Genomic DNA, 23,090 nt, shown 5'->3' on the forward strand with positions numbered 1-23,090 from the left:
CCAACTCATACACACTGAAAAGAATTTTTGACATGAGTGTAATAGTTCACACTTGCTTGCCTTCTTTTTGTGCACAAGGATTTAAAAAGTAGGACAATATCCAGCATGGTGCACATCAGGGCTGACAGCATAATATGTTGTTTAAGAGCTTCCAGTTTTGCACAACATGAATAGTTAAACATGGTGACACCTAGGGAGATTACTACAGTGTTAATATTAAGATCACATGAAACAAATCAGCAGCTGCAACAAGCTCTATTTAGTTCCTCTTCCAAACTTTCTGCCATTTTTGTTGCCATTCGCTGAGAGCCTGCAGCTGACCTTACATCCTGATATACTGCCCCCACCATTCATTTGCTTAGTTGCATTTTGTTCACACCGTGTTAAATAGTGAGAATGCACAAAAGGAGCAGAGGACACGAAGGGGTAGCCATCATGCACATGCACAATGCTGACTTCAGAGCAAGTATATCTGCAAACGGGTTCTAAAGGGACTCAGTATGCTTTAAACAAACTATGTCATACGAAACACCTGCTGTCATTACCTCTTGGCTTAGTCTCTGTCTATGAATGTTGTAACATTTGCACGTCTGCACAGTCTCAATGCAATGAACTGTGCAAACAGGGATCATGGCATACACTTCAACTCAGTTCAATGTATTTGTATAGCGCTAAATCATAATAGACATTATCTCAAGACACTTTACAGGGTAAGGTATCCTGTAAAGTGTACCTTTTCTTTATTACAATTTTTTGGGGTATTTTTGCCTTTATTGTTACAGCACAGTGGGAGAGAGAGAGGAAAGTCAGGGAGAGAGAGGGGGCGGGGGGAGCATGCAGCAAAGGGCCACTGGTCAGACTCAACCCCATGGCCGCTGTGGTTAGGACTAAACCCATGTGGTGCGCACTCTACCAGGTGAGCCACCGAGGCACCTCCAGACCTTACTTTATTATAGAAAGAAACCCAACAGGGCGACTCCCTATTAAAAGGAAGAAACATACAACAGAACCGAGCTCAGGGTGGGCGCCCGTCTGCCTCGACCTAGACAGCCTCCTCTCCAGGGCAATTATGGTGTTACACTAGATGAAAAGAGAGCTTGAAAGAGAAGTTCACTTTGTGGCTTAACACACCTTTTCTATCAGAAGCAGGTGGAATGGTCAGGTCGTCTGTTTTTGGATGCAGTAACCTGATTCTAGCACTGGAAATGAGATTTCAGGCTCACTTCATTTGAAGCATACTGAGGTCTTGACAGGGCCTCAATCATCACCTCAGCCATGTGATTTTATGGCATGTAAAAGTCAGAGGTGGACAAACTCCACAGCTCCATTACTTGAGTCAAAGTAAAGATACTCCTGGTCAAAAATTACTCCAATACAAGCAAAAGTTGAAAGCTGAAACTTTTACTTGAGTTAAAGTACTGGAGTACTTGATTTTAAAAATATTCAAAAGTACTTTTTATGTCAACACATTCTTGTATTGTTCTATATTTACAAAAACCAATGACTCTGAAACAACCTACTGACTGATTCACTGACTGTAGAACCTGGACATAAAAACACATTGAATCAACCAAAGGAGCTATTGTCGTTTTCACATTTCTTATTTTTTAGGCAGTGATGAGGTTTGGTCGTGCTATTCACAGCAAATATTTAAAAGGAAATTAATCTTTATTTATTTCTAAAATTTCAAACATGGACTTAAGATAAGGTTTGTCATTCCACTAACTAAAAGCTCTACTTAAAAGTAACCAGTACTTCATAGAAAAGTAGTGGACACAAAAGTACAATATTTGTCTTTTAAATGTAGTGGAGTAAAAGTCATAAGTCTCTAAATAAAGTACAGATACTCAAAAAATATATTTAAGTGCAGTGCTCAAGTAAATGTACACCGTTACTGTCCACCCCTGGTCAAAGTGAGGCATCAACACACCATTTAGCTGTACTTCTGCTTTAAATGGTCAATACTGTGTTGAGTAGTCTTCTGCAAGCGCTCCTTGAATGATTAGTGCATGAAGAGAGTAAAACTGTGAACGGTAAACTGATGGACCTTTTTCACTATGATCGACATTTTACATATTTAGTCAAAGTTATATAAGTTTTAGTTTTTTATAAAAAACTAAAACAACTAAATATTCTGTCTTTAGAGCAGTGCTTCCCAACCTTTTCCAATTCATGGCCCACTTAAAAATCTCAAAAATGTTGGCAGCCCACATCTGACCCCACAACAATACAGAGGCCAAAAAGTTTTCTCAGAGCAATTTTTTAGTTAAATGATAATGATCAAACATTCAGGACTGAACTGAAAGCAGTGGAAGCTCAATTTTTCTTTTTGATTTGATTTTTTTCTTTTAATTCTTCCTGTTGCTAACCAGCTACCCATTTTGATGGTCCAGTTTTTGCCATGGATATGATCTATTAGAGCACAATCATAAAATTGGCTTATCACAGTGATAGGCCTTGATATGTGTAAAAGAAAATCAAAGGAGATTTTAAAATATTTTTTTATTTTTTATTTGGAAGATCATTTAGTTTTAAAACATTTGAAAACAGTATATATATTCATACATTTTTTCCATGAAAATTGTACTGTTTTGCAAATTATTTCTCGGCCCACTTGCAATACCTTCATGGCCCATCAGTGTGCCCCGGCCTACGGGTTGAGAACCACTGCTTTAGAGAATTTGAGCTTTCTGTTGCAGTAGCGTGTGTTGAACAGCAGAGGTCCTCCATGACTGCCACAGTGAGGCACTGTTTATGTTGCCAGGGTAATAGGCGCCCTCTCCCTGCTTGTAGGCCGCCAGTCTCTAGGTGGAAATTTCCACTCCAGCCACACTGGACCAAAGGCCATGAAGATGTTTGAAAGGCAACAAACTGAAATATTAAATAGACTCCCACACTTTTCAGTTCTGGTTTGTTTTTTCAGCTTAAGCAGAAGAGAAAGAGAGGAAATGCAGTGGATTTAGAGTTTATATAAATACTTACAGCTTTAAACAGCAGCTGACTGGAAACTGACTAATCCATATAGTAGAGCAAAATCCCTACCATTAATTTCTATTTGCTACAATAAAATAAATGGGAATTTCAATGATCCCAGCCAAATGAAACCGTCCCAGTTGATTGATTCTTGATTCAAACAAGTTGAACAGTGCACAAAATATCAAAAAAATCAAATGCTTTCAAATGTCTGTTGAAACAATTCATGTAACAAGAGAAGCAGAGTGTTGAAGAGTGACTGATGCTTCAGTGTTGAGGAGCCACAAGGTTTTCTGTTCATAAAGAGCCGTTTCAAGGTTTCCCGCAGAGGCTTTCACCTGTGTGTGTGTTTGTGTGTGTGTGTGTGTGTGTGTGTGTGTGTGAATAATGTATGAGAAGGAGAATGAGAGTTTTATGTGTTTATGTAGTGTGTGTCTGTGAAAGATAAAGACAGAAAGCGTGTATGGGTGTGTTGGTGTGTGTGTGTATGTGTGTGTGTGTGTCTGAGACAGTGTGATAACAGAGTTGTGTTTGTATAATATGCTTGGATGCATGTGAGACTACAACACACCAGTAGGAGGAAAACAACTAATCCGACTTCAATAAAGAATCACACAGAATTATCTCCTCTTTTATCACCATCAACCCCTTGAAGATCAATGTTTTATCGCCAGGGGTTGCTATGGAAACTACTTATTTCCATGCGCATCCCCCTTTTTAAAAAGTAATTTTGTTTTATTGGCTCTTGAAACCTTAGTTGGCTTAATAACATCCTTCTCATAATGCTGTTTTCACCAGTTTCAATTCATTTGTCCGATGTATTTTTTTACAGATTGAAATGCTTTGATATTTGAAAAAAAAATTAATAGGCTATATATAAGCACATAAGCATGTTTTCTGTGACCACAAATTCAGGAGTATTTATGTCATTTATATTTTTAAATTGTATAATTTCATTTGAAATTACACTTGTGATATCAGACAGAGATATTGTGCTACTGCCTTACACAACACATGGCTGTACATACAGAGGTAGGAGTAGCTAAAAGTATGCCGTAACGACATTGAATACTTTGGCCTTGATGTCAGTTGTGTGTATATGTTGTGCTGATCACATCATCTTAATAGACTGGCTGAAAGTATGAAGGCGGTGTTACTGGCACTGCATTAAATTGGTCCCCCAAGGCTCTGTCCTAGGTCCCATTCTTTTCACCATCTACATCCTGCCTTTAGTGAAACTCATTCAGAATCTCCTACCACTGTTATGGTGATGACACTCAGCTCTGTCTACCCCTACAACCAAACAACCAGGGTAATTTGAGCTTGGATGGCTCTAAACTACCTCCAGCTGAACCAGAACTAATCAGAAATTGTTCTTTTTGGCTCCCAGGACTTTGATTATTCTGTGTTTATTGTGTTTAAGTTGATGTTGTACAGCACTTTGGTCAGCTGTTTGCTGTTTTTAAATGTGGTCTTTGAGTAAATTTGATTTGATTTGACTTGTATTGGGTATATACTGTATATGTGGTCAAAATTATATTCTGATTCATCTTTTTGTTTCATAAAAAGCATGACATGAGAAACACTGAGTTAGAGAAAGTGTATAAAATGACAAATGAGATGTCAAAATAACTAATAATGATGATCAAATGATCAATAAATAAAACTGTACCTTACATATATACATACTTTGTACTCTTTCATTGATTTTCATTCCTTTTGATACAAAACATTGAAGATATCTAAGGTACAGTAATTAAGGAGCTCTTGGTACCAAATCGAGGCAGGACATTTAGAATGCAAGAGCACTGGGCGATCAATAAGTCACAATCCAAGTCACATTTGAATATTTTATTAGATAAACAAAAAATAGTTTTGGTTTTTACAATTCAAACAAGGAAGTACACTAAGGTAAGGGGTGGAGCCATTTGAAACAGCAAAAAAAAAAAGAAAAAAAGAAACACAAAGTCAGCTGATATCAGAGGAAACCTGAATTTTATCATCACCTGCTGTAACACAGAATTTAACAGAAGGGACATTCAGTTGTGAAAACACACCTGGTCATTTGGGTGGTGAATATGAAGACTGCCACAGGATGATTCATAATGTTGTTACTGAGCTAAGTAGTTAAACGCCTAACTGCTACTTGAATAGCTTTGGCAGCCAAAAGGAGATGGTCTGTTACGCAGAGGAGTGCTCCTCCTATCGTCATCTACAGGCCGGACAGTAAAGAATATTCAATGGAACAAACTCACCAACTACATCAGCTGAAACAGAGAAAGCGAGCACTTTTCCATACCAGCAGAAACATTAACACAAGATGATATATTATAATTCAAATAAAACTACTTTACATTAAAAAAAGAAAGGAAAAAAGAAAATAAAAGAAATTGGCATCACCCTTTAAACAGAGCATTTTAATATCCAGCCGGAATCAAATACAGTTTTATTCCACAATGGATATCCATGATTTGAAATAAACAAAACTGACGCAGTAAAGCACAACAGTTACTGTTTGAGCTTTTTCTTAAGAAAACTGAGGTTTTTCAGGAGAGAATTGACAATTACACTTTTTTTTAAAAAACATGTTGAATAGGTAACATTTGCTTAGTAGAATATATAAACGTGTGGCGTGAAATTCTTCAAATAAATGTAATAGAATATAAATCTTAATAATATCCACACTGACGCTTTGGTTCGTTCTGTGCTTTTGACTAAAGAACACTTGTGTTCTGTCATTTCCAAAACTGCAATCAACTCACTTCAGTGATGAAAAATTAGGTTTTCATTCATACAATGCCTCTCAACATATATATTTGAAGTTCTGATAAACAGCCAAACATAAGAGGATTTTCATCTTTTACTTCACTGGTATTTCTTGAAAAAAAAAAAGACTTTTTGACCTAATAAAGAGTATAAACAGGCTGATGAAATCCAGGAAATCACTTCACCGACAAAACGCTTGAAGACGTTTCCCCTTAATTGTGTTTTTGCATGATGGAGGAATGCATGAAACGACTAGGAAAAGAAGCGTAAATTACATGTATGACATTATCAGGTAAACATGGTAAGAGTCGCCTGGTTGCAGCTGGTGGTGGATCTGCGTAGCTATTTTTTTTTTTTTTGTGCACTTGGTCTGACCGCAGAGTAACTTGCTGGTAGCAAGTCCTGACTGACCTGCTGAGGTTTTTCTTTTTTTTTCGTAATCTCTGTCCTTGAGCGGTGCATTTTCAGGAAGCACCTGTATTTCCTCTTCCTGTTCCTCTTCTTCAGCTGGCTTTCATTGGCTGGCTTCGCACCATGCACAGCAGTAACAGCAAGCATAGTGTGTACGACACTTGAGTCTTCAACATGCAAAAGGGCACAAGATAAGAGACAAGAGCAAAACTGGCAAGCTCAAGCTATTCGAATTCCCCGGGACACTTCTTGAATTCGGTGTAAACCAGGCCTGAGTGAGCAGAGAAACAAAGACGGGCAAAGCAGTTTTTGTTCCAGAGTCTTTTCTTTTTTTTTTCATTTTGCTGTAGCAGTTTGTAAACGGCACTGTCTTCAGCCCGTGACCACAAACAGCCGCCGCTACTCAGCTTTGTGGCAGTAAATGTCCTTCAGTGCTTTCAGCTCTTCAATCAGGGTCTTGTTTTGGTTTTCCAGCACGGCCACGCGGTTTTCCAGACACTTGACGTACTCTTTCTTTTTCCTGCGGCACTCACGAGCTGCCTCCCTGGAGAGGAAAGGAGCAGGAAAATAGGTTTGAGTCTCTTGATGAAAATGTAATTTAGGGGTCCAGACAAAACGTAAGCTATGCACAATCCAAGACAGCAGATGTTTTTATGGCTGTCTCCTTCTTGTATTATTAGCAAACTGCTTCCACATTTCTGTCCAGACAAACATTCATTTACCTGCTCCAGCATTTCTTTATCAAACTATAAAGAATCAAGGGGCGCAGAAACATTTGCACATCTACAGAAGAATATGCTGACCTTTACAACGCTTGTGACTTGTCACTCTGGCAACACAAAGTGTGTATACCTCCAGACTATCACAGCTCTGTCAGAGTTTCTAACTCCATGAAGCCCCGGTTGAATCTTTTCATTTCAGTGTATGAACTAGGAAATCATGGTTGTATCTTAATCCAAAAAATAAGAATCAACCGTTTAAGGCTTATTTCATCTCCAGAAGCAGTTACATACTCTACAAACCCTTCTCACTTCCACGAATATTTTTCTTGTTTAGTAACTTTAAGGGTCAGTATTGGGAGATTTCCCAAAACCGACAACTCGATTACTATGTTTTGCTACTGACACCAGCTCCTACCTGTTTTTCATGAGTCTGACCTCCCTCTTGCGGGTGATCTCTTCAGCGTGCTGCGACGAGGGGTTCTGCATGGTGCCCGGGGACGCAGCCATGACAATGCTTTGAGACAGGCCCGAGTTGGGCGAACGCAGCTGGTAGGCAGGGATGTCTCCTGTGGCAGCTACGTGGGGGAAGATGGACAAAAAGCATTAGAGCTCCAAATTCTGTTTACTTTTTGCGGCCTGTATTCCTCTTTTGTAATGACATATTCTCAATGAAAAGGAAACAATGACCGATCTTTACAGTTTTTATTAATTAACGAACGTCAATCACAGTCAAAGTCAGTTTGTTCACATTTCCCCTTAAAATAACAGTCGACTCGCCTGCATTTCATCAGAGGATGTTAGACAGCAACTTCAGCCAAAAACATTTATTCTCTCCTTCCTGTCTAAAAGGTGAATTCCACTGACCGTGACTGTCCTGCTGAACACATACTTGTTCTTAAATGACCTGACTTGTTGGCACATGAGCTTTGAATGTTTTTTTTGGGGGGTTTTCCCATTTTTGTTCCCTGGTGGCCCTTAAAAACTTTAATGTGCAGTCGCCCCAGTTCAGTGTTTCAGAATGAGCTGGCATATTGTTGATTATTTCATCCACACTCACACAGCTGGTTGAATGACAGCAGACGAGTGAAGTGAATTCAAATAGCCGAATTACACTTATTTTACTTACTCTGTAAACAGCACTCATGAAGAGAAATGTGCACTCATCAGAAAATTATTATAATTTCTTGTCATTAAATGATGCATTGTTTGTGTGTAGAAAGGATATGACGCCTTTCCTTTGTGTGGAGTAATAAGCAAGTGGTAAGGCCTCTGTGCAGCACAGCAGGAGTCAGAAGTGCTTTTTTTGTGCACATAACTTGTGCTCTTGAATTATAAATTGTACCCCAAATTGGTAATTTCTTCTCTTTAAGTACTTAATTCGTGAGCATGAATTAGTAATTTATACTCTAGGATTATTGTCAAGTGGCTGTAACTGCAGAAACTGAAGATTTGTGTTTTTGTTGATACTCTGGAGCTCCAGAGAGTTTGCAGAAGGCTAGCAGCTATGGTTTGACACTAATGAACTTTCTTTTTAACATTTCAACATTAAGTTGCTATCAGTTAGGTGCACACACATATGTAACTGTGTAGCCTAATGTAGTGCAAAATAAACAATTATCAGTCCATAGTCTAATGTAGATAAGGTGCTTAGGTGTAATGCAGATTTGTAATACATGGACATGCTCTAGACTTGTTTGCTTACTGTGTATCTTAGACATCTCTTAAAGGTCCCATATTGTATAAAGTGAGATTTCCATGTTTTTATAAAGCAGGTCTAGGTTCGATAATAATACTGTGAAAGTATCAAAGTGCTCAGTATACACAGAAATGCACACAGCCTGTATTCAGAAACTGAGCCTTAAAACCAGCCTCTGGAACTTTGTGATGTCACAACAAATCAGTCACTGCCCTCAGCCATGCCCCAAGCCCCGCCTACATGGACCCACCATCCAACCTTGGAGGATTTGGTTTCTCTTAGTGTTTACCTGAAATCTGCTATATTTTTATTTGATTACTCATAAAACAGTCAGCCAATCAGAGGAGAGACTTTGAGCCTCCTCTCTTCTGATTGGCTCACTGATCTGTTGTTATTAGAGCTCCAGAGAGAAGCCTGAGAGAGGAGATGTAAAACTACATTGAGATGGTTTTTGGTTATTAAAAATACAAAGCATTGTTACATTATATTACATATCAAATATATCTTCTTATGGATATCAAAACTTCAAAGAAAACACAGGAAAAGTTTCAATATGGGACCTTTAAACATACAGTAAAATATTAACATTGGTTAACATTTTGTTCTGTTAATTCATGCACATATATTATTAACTCAATGGATATATTAAGGCTTTGTGTACACAAATAAGTTTTGCCTTACAATTTCACTTGTGTGTGTGTAAGTGATGTTGTGTTAACCATAATACAAACCACTGTGTGTCTTACTGATAACTGGTAGTTTATTGTATTTGTCAGTAAAAGTGGTGCCAATTCTAGAAAAAGCAGCAGGGAGCAGCTTTCTGGATGTGGTTTCTGTGCTGTCTGAGTTGACTCATCTAAAAGATGACTCAACTGTTAACCACTCTGCCTGTTCTCTCTCACCATTTCAGTTTCTCCTTTTCACTTTGTTCCTGAGAAGTTTACGTCTTCTCCCACACACACACTCACACACAAACACACAACAGACACAGCAGGTGTAAACACATGCACACATACACACGCACATACACACACACACACACACGCACACACACACACACATACACACACACACACACACACAGAGCGTCTGTATTTTTCTCTCTCATTGTGATAACACAGTGACTCGCGCTGTGCTGACGTCAGTGTGTGCGTCTTCACTCGCCCGTTTTGCATTCTCTCTTCCCTGCCTGGCTTCTCTTCCAGGAAACTGGAGTGACGTCAAACAGACGACTATCTTACCCCCCTACTCCCACCCGCCCCTTTACTTCTTACCCCCCCCAACCTCCCTCCCTGCGTTTCTGCCTGACAACCACGGGAGTAGGTCAGAGAGCGGACTGTGTGTGCGTGTGTGTAACAGCGGGATACAGACTGGCAGGAACAGAGTTGAGCAAACCAACCAAACGCTTATTGGTTTGTTAGATCTCTCTTTTTTACAACACAACCCTTTCACAAGTGTCAGGGTTTTTCCTGTGTTGAATTGGGAAGGAAAGCTATCGAACATGTGGCAAGTTTCCTGCTCAGTTTCACAATGCATGAAGTAGAAGTAATGCAAAATGAATCCAAATTGCATCAGTGTTACTTGGGAAGAAAAACATTTGTTCTAAACAGTTGGATAATTAAAATATTTGTAGGACAAATAATCTCAAAATGATTCTATTCTTTTCATTCAATTTATCTGCAGGTGCAAACTTATAAATACTTAAAATCCTTATAGGAAAACACACCCGACAACATACTCAATACATGCATGAACATGTCACTAAAAGGCAGCAAGAACAGATGCAGATTTTGGACACAAGACATAAAAAAATATGTATGAGAGAAACTCTACCTGACTCAGTCTCATCCCCAGTTACAGCCATCTCTCGTTTCCAATAATCCAGCACAACGGCAGCAGAACACCTCTACACAAAAACACACTCCTCTACCCTTATTCCTCTCTGCTGTCACTAGAGCCTCTATCTTTCTCTTTCTCTCTCTCCTTCTCCTTCTCCCTTTTCCCTCTCAGCTCTCTCTGCATCAGAGTGGTCACTCGCCAACTTTGCAGCCCGATTACAATTACAGGCATTGACATCACAATGACATCACTCCTGCCCGCTGAAGTCAGTAAAACACCCTGGATTAGAGTTCCTCCCACCCTCCCACCCCTTCCCCCCACCCTCCCGCGGATCAGACGCCGAAGTAGAGAGAAACACAATGTGAGCTGGGCAGGCAGGCAGTCAGGCAGGGAGGGAGGGAGGGGGAGGTTGGTCGTGGAGGGGTTGTATTTTTAGCACCAGTGACGCAACTAGAGAGACGCTCAACAAACAAGAGGATATTGTGTCCCAAGTGGCTGCCGTGCAAACTGTTGAGCACCCTGATTGGACTTATTGTGTGTGTGTGTGTGTGTGTGTGTTTGTGTCTTTAAAGAACAGAGGAGGGACGACAGAGGGAATGAGGACAATTGAGGTTTTACATTATTTGTGATTTATATGGGATAACAACATGTCCCCTGTTCACACTGCTAAATTCTGCCCACACAACAGTGATTTAACCAAGCCTTTGAAAATATAATACCAAGTTGCCGGATGGGAAAAATCACGGCACGCAGGAAGCAACACACTTCCCATTTCCAGTCACCAATAAAAAAAAGTGGAATAAGTGGGCTAATTGCCTTGAAGGAAGAAAAAAAACGAACTAACCCTTCTCTAAGTGCTGGTTTGACATTATTATCATGAGCCAAATGTCAACCTCAGCTTCTGAAGTATTTCAACAGAACATGGTCGCTGAGGTTTTGACGGTGTTATCTTAAGACGTAAATGTCAATGAGCAGCCCGCACCGACATGTTCACAGATCTTAATGACAACAAGAAAACCCTGACTGGATCTGAAGAAAACAAGCATCATTATTAAGATGTCAGTAACAACACATACAGTATGTGGACTATTCAACAGTCTTTGAGCATATGACCTGATTTTCTCTAAAGACATGAACAGATTATTTACTGTTTTAGACAGGAATTGACTATGTGTGACTGTGCTTCAGTGTTAGTTTGTTATGCAATTTGACCATAGTATCTGAAGACTGTCATTCCCATCTGATTGTAAATTTATGGCAAACACAGGGGCAAAAATTCAACATTAAATTTGTGGTTTTTAAGCTTGCTGTTAATATTGCTTTCTTAAAATAATTGGCTGTCAACATAAAACCTAAGTGACTCACTAGGTTTAAAATGGGTTTTTACTATATCTATTAAAATGAAACATTGCTTTTAATGGCCTTCTACTGCATTCCATGCTTGTCCACTCTTTGATGCATTTTTCATGAACTAGCGCAGTATTGAAACTTGCTTGAATAGGGAAATATATCACAGTCTATGTGTTTGCTGAATGATTTATCTCAGTGAATAGCTTGTACTTGTTGTGATTTGGTGTGTTCAATTGCCTCTAGAAAACTATGGAATCCAAGAATTCACAACAGAAATGAGCAAAGACAAAAGATGATGTGGATTTGGTTCCTTCTCCTGAACAAACTTTGAAAGTTTCAGTGTAACTGTTCCTTTAAAACTTTACTGTCTCACCTTCCTGATCTCTCAGGTACAAAAAAAAAAAAAAAACTTCCATTCGGCTCGGATGTTTCCTTGCTCCCACCCATTACTGAGATCTGCCAGCTAAAGAATGGGTGTTTACAGCATGAGAGCAAACTGCAAGCGCAGACAGGCCCGTTCACAGCTGATCACTACATACGAATGAGAGAAGAAACAGAGAGCCCTCTTTGTGTTGAGTGAAGCGATCAGACGTTCACTTTCACTGAAAAAGAGCACAGCAAGGAATTCAGTCGGACCCAGAGATGATTTACTGTTGAATCCGTTTGGATCTGCTGAAGGATCCAGTGGCTATTCCTTGTGGCCACAGCTACCCTATGAGCTGCGTTTAAAGCCTCTGGGATGAAGAGGATCAGGATCAGGATCAGAAAAAAAATCCACAGCTGACCACAGTGTGGGCAGAACCTCACACAGTGGCCTGTCCTGGTGAAAAATACCATATTGGCAGATTTAAGGAAGAAGCTGAAGAAGACTCCGGTCTGATTCCAGACTGATAAATCCGATGCTGGAGCTGAAGATGCGGCCTGTGATGTCTGCACTGGGAGCAAGCTGAAAGCCCTCAAGTCCTGTCTGGCTTGCAACACCTCAAGCTTCACAATGACTCACTTACATTTGAAAAACACTAGCTTGTCCCCCTTACCAAGAAGCTTCAGGAGAACGTCTGCTCTGGGTCATAAGAAGGTTAAGAGGGTTTTTCCTGCCATACTCACCAGGGATGTATCTGTTATCTCTGCCCTGTGGATGAACATAAAGGCCACGACACAGACTCAGCTGCAGCAGAAAGGACTGAGAGGCAGAGGGAGCTCAAGATGAGTTGGAAAAATATCTAGCCATGTAGGTCCACCAGCAGGAAACTGCAGTGACAAACTTCAAGAGAAGCTGGAGAAGGAGACTGCTGATCTGGGGAGGAAAGACGTTGTGCTGGAGCAGCTCTCAACTACAGAATAGTTGCACCTATTTTCTACAGAGGACGCCTTCACTCTCCTGTATCAATGAATCCACAGACTTCACTTCTGCACAAACACCCGTCCTCTTCGATACTTTGAAGATTTGACAGCGGCTGTGTCAGAGGTAAGAGATAAACTTCATAGGGTTGTAAATGAGGAAGGGCAAAGGATCTCACAGACAGTGACTGAAGTGGATGTTTTAGTGATGCCGCCACAGCCCGAGACTAGAGCTGCATTCTTACAGTATTTTATGTCAAATCACACAAGTCCCCAGTCCTCCAGAGTTGGAGTGTACCTGGATCACAGTGCAGGTATTCTGTCCTACCTGAGTCCAGACCACATTCACACAGCCTCTCTATGCCAGATTTTGGCTTCCGAACACTGAAGGACACACAGCTGAGTTGTGTGAGCTCAGGTAGAGAGAGGTTATAACAGAGAGCACAACCCTTTGTTTTGTGCAGCAATACCAAAAAATAAACACCCCAAAGTTACATTTGTTTTTCACAGACCGCAATTTAAATGTAGAAACTTTAACTGTGGTAATTGACACTCTTCACATTTTATGCATGGGCTGTATTTTTATATTTCAAACTAGTTTACTTTGAGCATTTCAATGTTTTTTTATTTCTGCTATTTCAGTATTCAGGGAGGCCAAATCACATCCATTTTATACTTTTTAGGTATTTAAGTGATACTTATCCAGTCCAACTAAAAGAACAGAGGCTGTGTGTTACTATACAACCAAGAGAACTCCAGAAAGATGGGTAAGTGGTTAGAGAAACCATCCCCGAAGCCAAAATGAAACAGATTTTATTCATCTCTTTTTTTCTTTATTTACATTTGGTCACCACAGTGCCCATAATGTCCTGGAGATGCTGCCCTGTAATCAGATGGTGTATATGGCCACCCATTAGTCCAGGACTGTTTCAGAGTATCTAAGTATGCTGGTGCGCATGGTGATAAATGAGCACCGGCCCCCCCATCTGTTTTCTGTTCGTACACAATGACAAGTATGGCGCTTGTTGCTGAGGCATAGCATGTGATCTGATGTCCTTTGTTAACAGCACGTTTACAGAGTGAATTATTTGTAATAACTGAAATAATCAGACATGTTCATTTTTGAATAGTTTCACATATTCTTTTCTAATTTAAGTACTGTCATATTAAATTCCTTCATCATTCTTACATTTGCAGCTGAATGTTAAACTACACAATTATAAAATGATTTGAATTTTGAATGTTTTTCTTCTGAAAATGAATGGAATCCAGGACAAACTATGTTGACTATGGCTTAATACCCAGGGTTGTGAATTTTCATTTACAAAATTTCATAATCTCTCAAAGCCTGAATCCACCTATTTCAACTGGAGGTTATCATTACCTCCACCAAGGAGGTCATGTTTTCACCCGTATCTGTTTGTTTGTTTATTTATTTGTCAGCAGGATTACACAAAAAGTACTGAACTGATCTGCACTGAACTTGTTGGAGGGACTGAGCGTGGGGCACATTTTGGGGCAGATCAGGATCATTTACAAAATTGAATTTGAATTTGATTTTCTTTCTCTGAAGTCTGGTGTTTGTTGTTTGACATCGGCCTTGGTGGAGTTCTGTGCTCTACTGAGCATCATTCTAGTGTTAAATACACAGATTTGCAGATTTACACAGATGGTCATCTTAGCCTCAATTGATACTACGTCACTGTAGAGATGAATGTTACTCCTCATGCTGTCGGATGTCAGAAATTTCTAAAAAGGTACCTGAGGAAATTGTCGATGTATGTAGAGCAGCGCTTTCACTCATTTTCTACACACGTTTCTGTAATTACAAAATCTAAGAGGACCTGGAAATGACCATGTTCTTCCGCCATCTCATGCCAAATTTTCTGACATGTTAAATTTCACCAAAATCAGTTGAACCATACCTTGGATGAGAACCTGTCCTCCCTGGATGTAGAACTGCTGTGGAGCGTCTCCAGGCTGAGCTGCACACTGCAGGATGGTGGCTCCGGGCTGCGGGGTGGGAGAGCTGGCCACCGTCAGGTTCTGAGCCTCCTGAAGGCCTTCCACTCCAGGGCTGTTCAGCTGGACGGCTCTCCCCTGAGTGATCGCAACTGTGTGGTATCAAAGTTCTAAGTTACTAAACTGCAATCTCCCTCATACAGAGTAAAAAGGGTTTAAGAGAAAGTTGTTTTTTTTTTCTCAGTGTGAGGTGAGAGGCGGTCTCACTTATTCTCTATCTTTGTAGAACATGAAACTCTGAAGGAAAAATCTGGTCATTGGACAATAATCTCAAGGTCCATTTGCTATCCACTTGCATTCAGAGGTATGAGAGACAGCAACAACAACTCCTCAGCAGCACTGCAGCAAGAAACATCCAGTCTAAGCTTAAAATTATGTTTCATGAGGCAGAAATCATGGTGCAGTTCTTTTTTGCTCCTGATTGGAACAACAAAGTGTTTTTATGCTATAGCTTTGACTTATGTTCCTACTTTACACTTTCATTAGGGACAGCCGCTGAAGCTCCTGGGTACTGTAGTATTTCAGATTATTGTTATTATCAAACAGCATCAAAGTAGCTACAGTTATATTAGTAAGTTAAGTTTATCCAGGAGTCTTGCTGTGTTGAACATTGATCACTGAAAACCTTCATTTTTAATTTCCTGTTAATTTACTTGAGAAAGAAAGAAATATTTGTGGAACCGACTGTTTTTTCCCTTTCAAACTCTTTACAGGAAATGATCTATTGACAGGAAGTGTGTAGAGGCAATGACCTGATTGTGTAACATGTTATTACTCTCTACACCTGAGAGTGGTGAACTAGAAAAGGTAGACAGACACCCCTGTCCATGTGTGTACTGACTGTATTGTCCTGAGCTGGTCTGGTAGATGGAGGTTGGCACTGATGCTGAGGCTGCGCTCGAGACCGGCACCTCCTCCTCTGCCTTTTCTTCATCGATTTTAGAAACTGCCGGCGAATCAGATGAAAGCTCATTGAGGATTTTCCTGTGGGAGATGAGAATTCAATAAAATGATTCCACATAAACAGTCTAAATCTACCAGACTACACTTTGTGCAGCATACACTGTTGATCATGCTCCTGTTTACTGCTGATGACTTCTCACCGATAAGACGGACGCCTGGAAAGAATTTCCCGTCTCTTCTGAGTGTCTGTGACTGACTCGTCATCTTCCAGCTCTGCAACAGTAGCAATCTGTAGAAAACAATGTGGTATTCAAAAGTGTTGAGCAAGCAATAATGATGTTTTGTTTGTTTTACATTTTGGCAACATCTTTGGTGTTTCCGAAGAGGTGTTACTTTCCATTCACACTTTTATGAGTGAACTGGGATGTGTTTGACATAACAGTTTGTAAAGTTTGACGTCAAAGAAGGAATTTAAGCAGCTTTTTATCTAAAGCCTTAAAGGTCCCATATTTTAAACTTTTTCCAGTGTTTTATTTGAAGTTTTGAGATCAATAAGAAGAAATATTTGCGGTTTTAAAGGTCCCATGTCTTATAAAGTGAGATTTCCATGTCTTTTTTCATTATAAAGCAGGTCTAGGTTCTATATAAATACTGTGAAAGTATCATAGCGCTGAGTCCACAGAGAAATGCACACAGCCTGTATTCAGAAACTGAGCCTTAAAACCAGCCGTCAGGACTTAATAACTTTGTAACTTTGTGATGTCACAACAAAGCAATCACCACTCTCAGCCATGCCCCAAGCCCCGCCAACCTGGACCCACCATCCAGCCTTGCAGGATTTGGTTTCTGTGAGTGTTTACCTGAAATCTGCTTTATTTTTATTAGATCACTCATAAAACAGTCAGCCAATCAGAAGAGAGGCTGAGAGCTCACCGACCTGTTGTTACTAGAGCTCCATAGAGAAGATTGAGAGAGGAGATGTAAAACTACATTGAGATGGTTTTTGGTTCTTAGAACTATAAATATATCTTCTTATGGATAAACACTTCAAATAAAACACAGGAAAAATGTAAAATATGGAACCTTTAGGTACCAAAAATGATCTCAATGTAGAGAAAGCAGAACCTGCGAAGGCTGGGCAGCGGGTCTGGGTGAAGGCATGGGCATGGCTTTGATACTTTCACAGTATTAATGTAGAAACTAGACCTGCTTAATAATCAAAAACATGGAAATCTCACTTTATACAATATGCGACCTTTAATCTTTTCAACCAATCACACGTCTCAACCTAGTTTTAGTGGAGTTCTACATCCTGTAATTATTTGTGAATGTAAGAGTTGACACGGATTATTTCCTTGTGGCATGAATAAAAGGTTTACATTGCGTAACCCAAATTGTACTGTTGGTAATAACAAACATAAATTTGACCTGCTTTTGTGTCATCAATAACTGAGCTATTATGACTCACACTCTAGCATAATGCTTGGGTTACCACAAAGGCAGCTTTGGTACTTTCAGACGAGACGTGTCTGATGTATGCCAAATGTTAAACAAGGGCGTGTCCATACCCATTTATTGATAATTATAGGTGTAGAGATTGGGTCTGTTGCTTGCTCGGCTTATGCTTCGAAAGCAGAGGTTCATAAAATGACTTCATTTGTCAGATCTCTGCTACTGTGCTCACGGTTTTTAGTCTTGAATCTACACTGTGTTTCATCTGTCTCAATCAGAACTGTGCAATAAGAACCTGTAACGCAAATTTGTTTCTATGACAATGTAATTGTTATTGTAAAGGTTCTGCCAATACCACATTGAAGATGAAGTTCTTACTTATGAAACTTACTGATATGAAATACGTGAGTACTTTGAAATCAGTTGTCAAAACCACTTTGTGGTGTGCATCTGCTCCGTTTTACCGTGCAGATTTGATCTCTTTCGATTTCTTCGTAAAGACACTTTTCATGAAATGACATAAGTAACCTCTGCTTTGCAAATCAAGCTGCAGATGTGAGCAAATCTAATGAACTGATAAACTTTTATTCTTTAACTACCCATCCACAAACTGTTTTGTTCAAGTGCTCAAAATACTGAAACATCCGTGCGTCCAAACCAAACCATTCAGCGAAGCAGTGGCATTATGACTTTTGGCCATCATCACACAGCTGCAAGTCCTGTGTTAACAGTTTGTGGAGTAGGCGTACTGTGCAGACACAACAACAACAACATCTCCTGAGTGTGAAGGTTAGACTGATGAGCTTAAACCTCAGCTCCTACTGCTCACATCAATCCTATTAACAGGTGCACTGCATTAGACCACTCCAGTGTACCTCCTACACGTAGCAGCTAAATCCTCATTCACTAACACACTAACTCTGACATCACAACCTGTGAAGGATTCTATAAAACCTACTGTGTTAACTGTTCCATTTTTTTTTTTTTTTTGTTGAATGGTGACACCAGAGCCTTAAACCTGAGACTTGGACTTTAATGTCACCAAAATGAGGACTTTCACTAGGACTTTTGCTTGAGACTCTCTCTGACCGACATGAGACTCAACTTAAGTCAGTCCTGAATGACTTGAGATCAGACTTGAAAGTCGTTCTGACAGAACTGAGATCTGACTTGACTTAATCTGATTTCAGTTACTTAACTGGGAACTTGCTCTGACAGATCTGACTTGAAGTTTTCCTAAATGACTTGAGAAGTAACCTGGACTTGTCTTAAATGACTCCGGTCTTGACTTGAGACTTGCTCTACGGACAGACTACGGACGGGGCATGGACTTGATATCTTATAGATATTTCTCCGATCTATCCTTAGTTTTGAAAAAAAAAAAACTGTGCTTACTAGAGTTCAAAACAGTACTAAGGCATGTGACCTCACCTGGACAGTCTGGACTTGTGGTGACTGTATTACTGAGGTCTGAGGGGCCTGGATGACCCCTTGGACCTGCACAGTCTGACCATCAGACAGCTGGACAACTGTCACGCCGGGGGACTCGGCTGCCACAGGTACCTGCCAATAAAAATCAAAACAATAATGCCAAAATCCACAGATATAAAAAAAAAAATTAAAAAAAATGTCAAGAGCACAAGAAAAAAGAAGAGAAAGTCATTGTGGTTGGGAACATTTTCCACGATTATTTAAAAATTGGCTAAAAATCTCTTGCTGAACAACTTTAACACTTTCCCATGACTATCTACTACGTGCTGAAGAGTCACTGTTGCCTGGCTGCTCCTCCTCTGCCACTACTACTTACTACTACCTACTTAATACTTCATAACAAGCTGTGTGTGTGTGTGTGTGTGTGTGTGTGTGTGTGTGTGTGTGTGTGTGTGTGTGTGTGTGTGTGTGTACCTGAGGAGATGGACTGGCTTCACTGTGGTTCTCCTCTCCATCCGTCACTGAGTCATTTATACTGCTGTCAAGCTGAGACGATACTGAGGTATCCATAGTAAGTCCCCTAGACAGACAGACGTGCAGATTATTAATACTATTACTGATGCCGTCCTTATACCGTCTTCTCCAATACCATTATCACAGATCACAAATAAAAGGATAAATCAAACATGAATTTTCCAGAACTAGTTAGAACAAGTTATTTGCCCTTTGTTCAACAGGATATTGCTTCATGGATAATCATAAACTTTTATTAAAGGCTATAAACTTGGATTTTCTTTTGTTTTATGAGCCGTCAAAATACGTTTTGTGCAGAATTTCACTGTCACGTGAAGGTTTAAAAAGATGCGTCCAACCTGAAAAGAACGAAACCCAAAGTTAAACTGAAAATCTGTCTCTTTTTCAACTCTGACTCCACTTTCAAAATGACACTGATGATAACAGTCGAAGCAGCCAAACACAATGTACACACTTCAAATTCAATATGCTTTTTTTTTTATTGGAATCGTAAACTCTGTGTTTTGTTTTATCTGCCAGTTTGCGTGTGCGTCATAAAGATCTATCTGATCTCTGTTGGCAGTTTTACATAACATCCATTTCTCATGCACATTAAGGGTAGCAGCCAGGAGCAGGCAGTCTGGCACGTTTTCACACTCCAGGACAGAGGCCGTCACAACGTCAAATGTCATTAATGATTCTTTATTCTTGTTAGCAAAGACAAGAGGGAAAATGACAGCGCATAACAGGAGTAAAGATCTGGTTTAGTTTTAAGGTTGAGGATCACAGAGTCACATTCACCTGCCAGAAAGCAGATAGTGGTTCAAATATTTCCTTTTTTTTATTTTTTTATTTCAGGGACCCACGTGTACAGCCACAGGTCCACTGTTTGATAAAGATATGTTCTAAGCACATTATCTCAATTCAATGTTGTCTGCTATTGAAACAAGAATGAAACATCTGGTTAGAAAGTGTTTTCTTATTGCAAAAATGAAATCAAAGAAACCACTGTGAAATTAAAGCATGACTCAAGAACCATAGAAATCCCCCACACGCCAGTTCAGTTTCTGGAAGCACTGTTGCACAGGTGTAGCAGGAGACTATAAACACTCATTTTTTAGTTTCTCTTAATATAAAAAACCCTACATGAAACACAATTTCTACTTCTTTTTTGTTGGTGTGTAACATAAAGTAGACTATACACGCATTCCGATTAAGACAAGTTGCACAAATCACACATAGAACTTCATGAAGGCAAAAAAAAAACTGACTTCCCTTCTTTAGTAAAACAAACTGAAAATGAAACTGTTGGCAACTGTAACTTCCTCGACATGTTCCATTTTTTACTTTTATTTCAAGCAGTACATCTTTTTGTTATAGGCTATATTATTAAATATATATATATATTCATATATGTGACTTTTTTTTACAATATTTTATTTTGAAGAGACATGTTTAGATCAATTTCCGATATCCAGCTCAGTCCGTCTGACTTGTCGCAGCTCTGTAAACTTAAACAGAAGTGTAACGCTGCCAGCTGAACGAACTGAGAACATTTTTTTACTCCATGTTGGTCGGGCTAATTCATCCGCCCAAAGTTTTAATGAAAAGCTTCACAGCGCAGACGTGATTTGCACATTTCCCCTTTCAACTCTGCCCAACTTGTGCTGACCAAAAATGCGACAGCTTTTCGGTGACTTACCGAAGTTTTACGTAGTCTGACTCGTCACTAATGACAGTCTGCGTGGACGGCCTGTGCCTTCGCTCACGTAGTTTCCACGTCAGCGCTGATGATGCAGTGCCGAAAATGTCGACCGACGAGTCAGTTTAACGTCGAAGAGTGTCGAGGTGAAGCGAGAGGGCAAACTCCTGCCTACTTCCGCGATCGCTTTGCTCGTGAACCTAACGCTCTCACTGAGTAGCCCTATTTTAAATAGCGCACTACCGCTTCAAAGCACTAAACATTGCAGTGTGTGTAATTTTGTTCACATTTGGGGCTTCAAAGGCTTTTATCTGCCCAGTTAGTTACTTAGTAACAAATTCTCCATTCATGACATATTAATTCATTAGGTCTTTATAAAGTTAAACTAGGCCTACAACCTGTTTGCTTATTAGTAAATAGAACTCATATTTTCATTTACTGTCGGAAAAGCAAATATACCGATTAACATTGAAATAATATAACGTGAAATAAAAGTTTGTGTGTGTTATTTTAAAACTAAAGGTAGCGAAATATAGCTCTCTCATACAGGAGCAGCTTCAATCCATCCATCAATAAATGATTCAAGTTTGTAATAATGTAGATTAGATAGTTAATATTATTAAAATAGCAATTCAATTTTTTCTGTTTTCCTATGGTCAGTAACATGTTTACAGAGCAGAGCTATGTTGCCATCTACTGGCTGAAAAGTAAACAACACCTGAAAGAGCATTACAGGCTACAACAGTGTCTTATCAACATTTGGGCCTGTATTGCATTTTCTTTTTATCTGCTTTAAAAAATAAATCTAAAAGTAGAATGAGCTTAAACTTTGGTGTCATTGACATTATAAATAGAGCAAAGTTCATCACACCCGGCCTTGATTGGAACAGGCATTATTCTCCCGTTCCACAAGAATATATATGTCATCATTAATAAAAATTTAAAAAAGCACCAGCTCCGTGTTAGTGTTTGTGATAGTGACTGCACACCTCCTTAAAAATGTGATTGAAGATCATATTTTAAGATAAGAGCCACGTGTTTCACTCTGCACTTCATCAGCACTGGCAGTATACTTTGGGAGGATGCTTGATATCCTGTAACACAACAAAGTTAACAACAACTTTATCAAAAAATAAAATAAAATAAAAAGTCCCTTTAAGTAAAAAATAAAATTTTTTAAGAGAAATTTTCAGGATATTTACCGGAAGGAAGCAGATGTTAAGCATGTGCACCATGAAGATTCAATGAGGTTTTTATAAACACAATACATGCAATGTATTATACAAGAAAGATTATATATAGTTCTTAAAGTTTCTAAACAGAGTTGACATGGAAGGTTTGCTTCATTGAGACTTTCACCAGAAAAATTCCAAAAACAGATTTAAGGTTAAACAGTAAAATTACTTTGTTGCGATGGTTTTCAAAAAGACTATTTTTAAAAAGCTCATGTGATAAACTCATATATATTCTAAACAGTTTTCTAACATCACGTTTTCTATGTATTACTTCATTCTGATATTGAGGTGTGTACAGTACTGAGGGTTGAGTGTAGAATCTGCTCTGAACTAGCTGAATTCCTTTATTTAGATCTGACTCTGGCTGACCCCAGAGCCACCATCTGTCCTCCTGCGTGCCAGGAGAGGTCGTACTGTTCAAACATTGCCCCTGCTGTTATCAAAGAGCACTGCTCTGCGTGGCCAAGTCCCTCCCTTTTAATCTCTAACCGAGTGAGAGTAAAGCACTTCATTCAGCAAATAACCACAACTGAATGAGGTGTGCTTAGAGTTCTGTGTTCAAGTATAATGCAGGGGTATAATGCACTACACATTTGTACATTGTAGATAGATAAATTGAAAACATCACACTGAACAGAATATTGCTGTCCATCATTTTGTCAGGATCTGTGCCACACTGTTCTAATTATCTAAGCTGTGTTACATCAGTCATCCAGGCCTGTGTCCCCCTTACC

General features: G+C 39.4%; 1 protein-coding gene and 1 long non-coding RNA gene across 2 annotated transcripts; one reads left to right on the forward strand and one right to left on the reverse strand.

The window, feature by feature from the left end:
- Window positions 1-4,809: 4,809 nt before the first annotated feature.
- Window positions 4,810-21,262, reverse strand: crema (cAMP responsive element modulator a). Its single transcript, XM_023424496.2, has 8 exons — window positions 21,122-21,262; window positions 19,381-19,486; window positions 18,907-19,038; window positions 16,224-16,312; window positions 15,962-16,104; window positions 15,024-15,212; window positions 7,288-7,447; window positions 4,810-6,694 (listed from the first exon to the last, which is right to left on the reverse strand). Exons 2-8 carry the CDS (start codon window positions 19,474-19,476, stop codon window positions 6,550-6,552), a joined length of 954 nt encoding a protein of 317 aa, XP_023280264.1. The 5' UTR covers window positions 19,477-19,486; window positions 21,122-21,262; the 3' UTR covers window positions 4,810-6,549.
- Window positions 12,149-16,153, forward strand: LOC147818067 (uncharacterized). The gene is made up of 2 exons (XR_015438349.1): window positions 12,149-13,225; window positions 15,013-16,153. It is a non-coding gene; the product is annotated as an uncharacterized LOC147818067 (long non-coding RNA).
- Window positions 21,263-23,090: the final 1,828 nt, after the last annotated feature.

Source organism: Seriola lalandi, unplaced genomic scaffold (assembly GCF_002814215.2).
Source record: "Seriola lalandi dorsalis isolate HSWRI2012SDOR001 ecotype SW California unplaced genomic scaffold, Sedor1 jcf7180002054736, whole genome shotgun sequence".
NCBI classification, from domain to species: domain Eukaryota; kingdom Metazoa; phylum Chordata; class Actinopteri; order Carangiformes; family Carangidae; genus Seriola; species Seriola lalandi.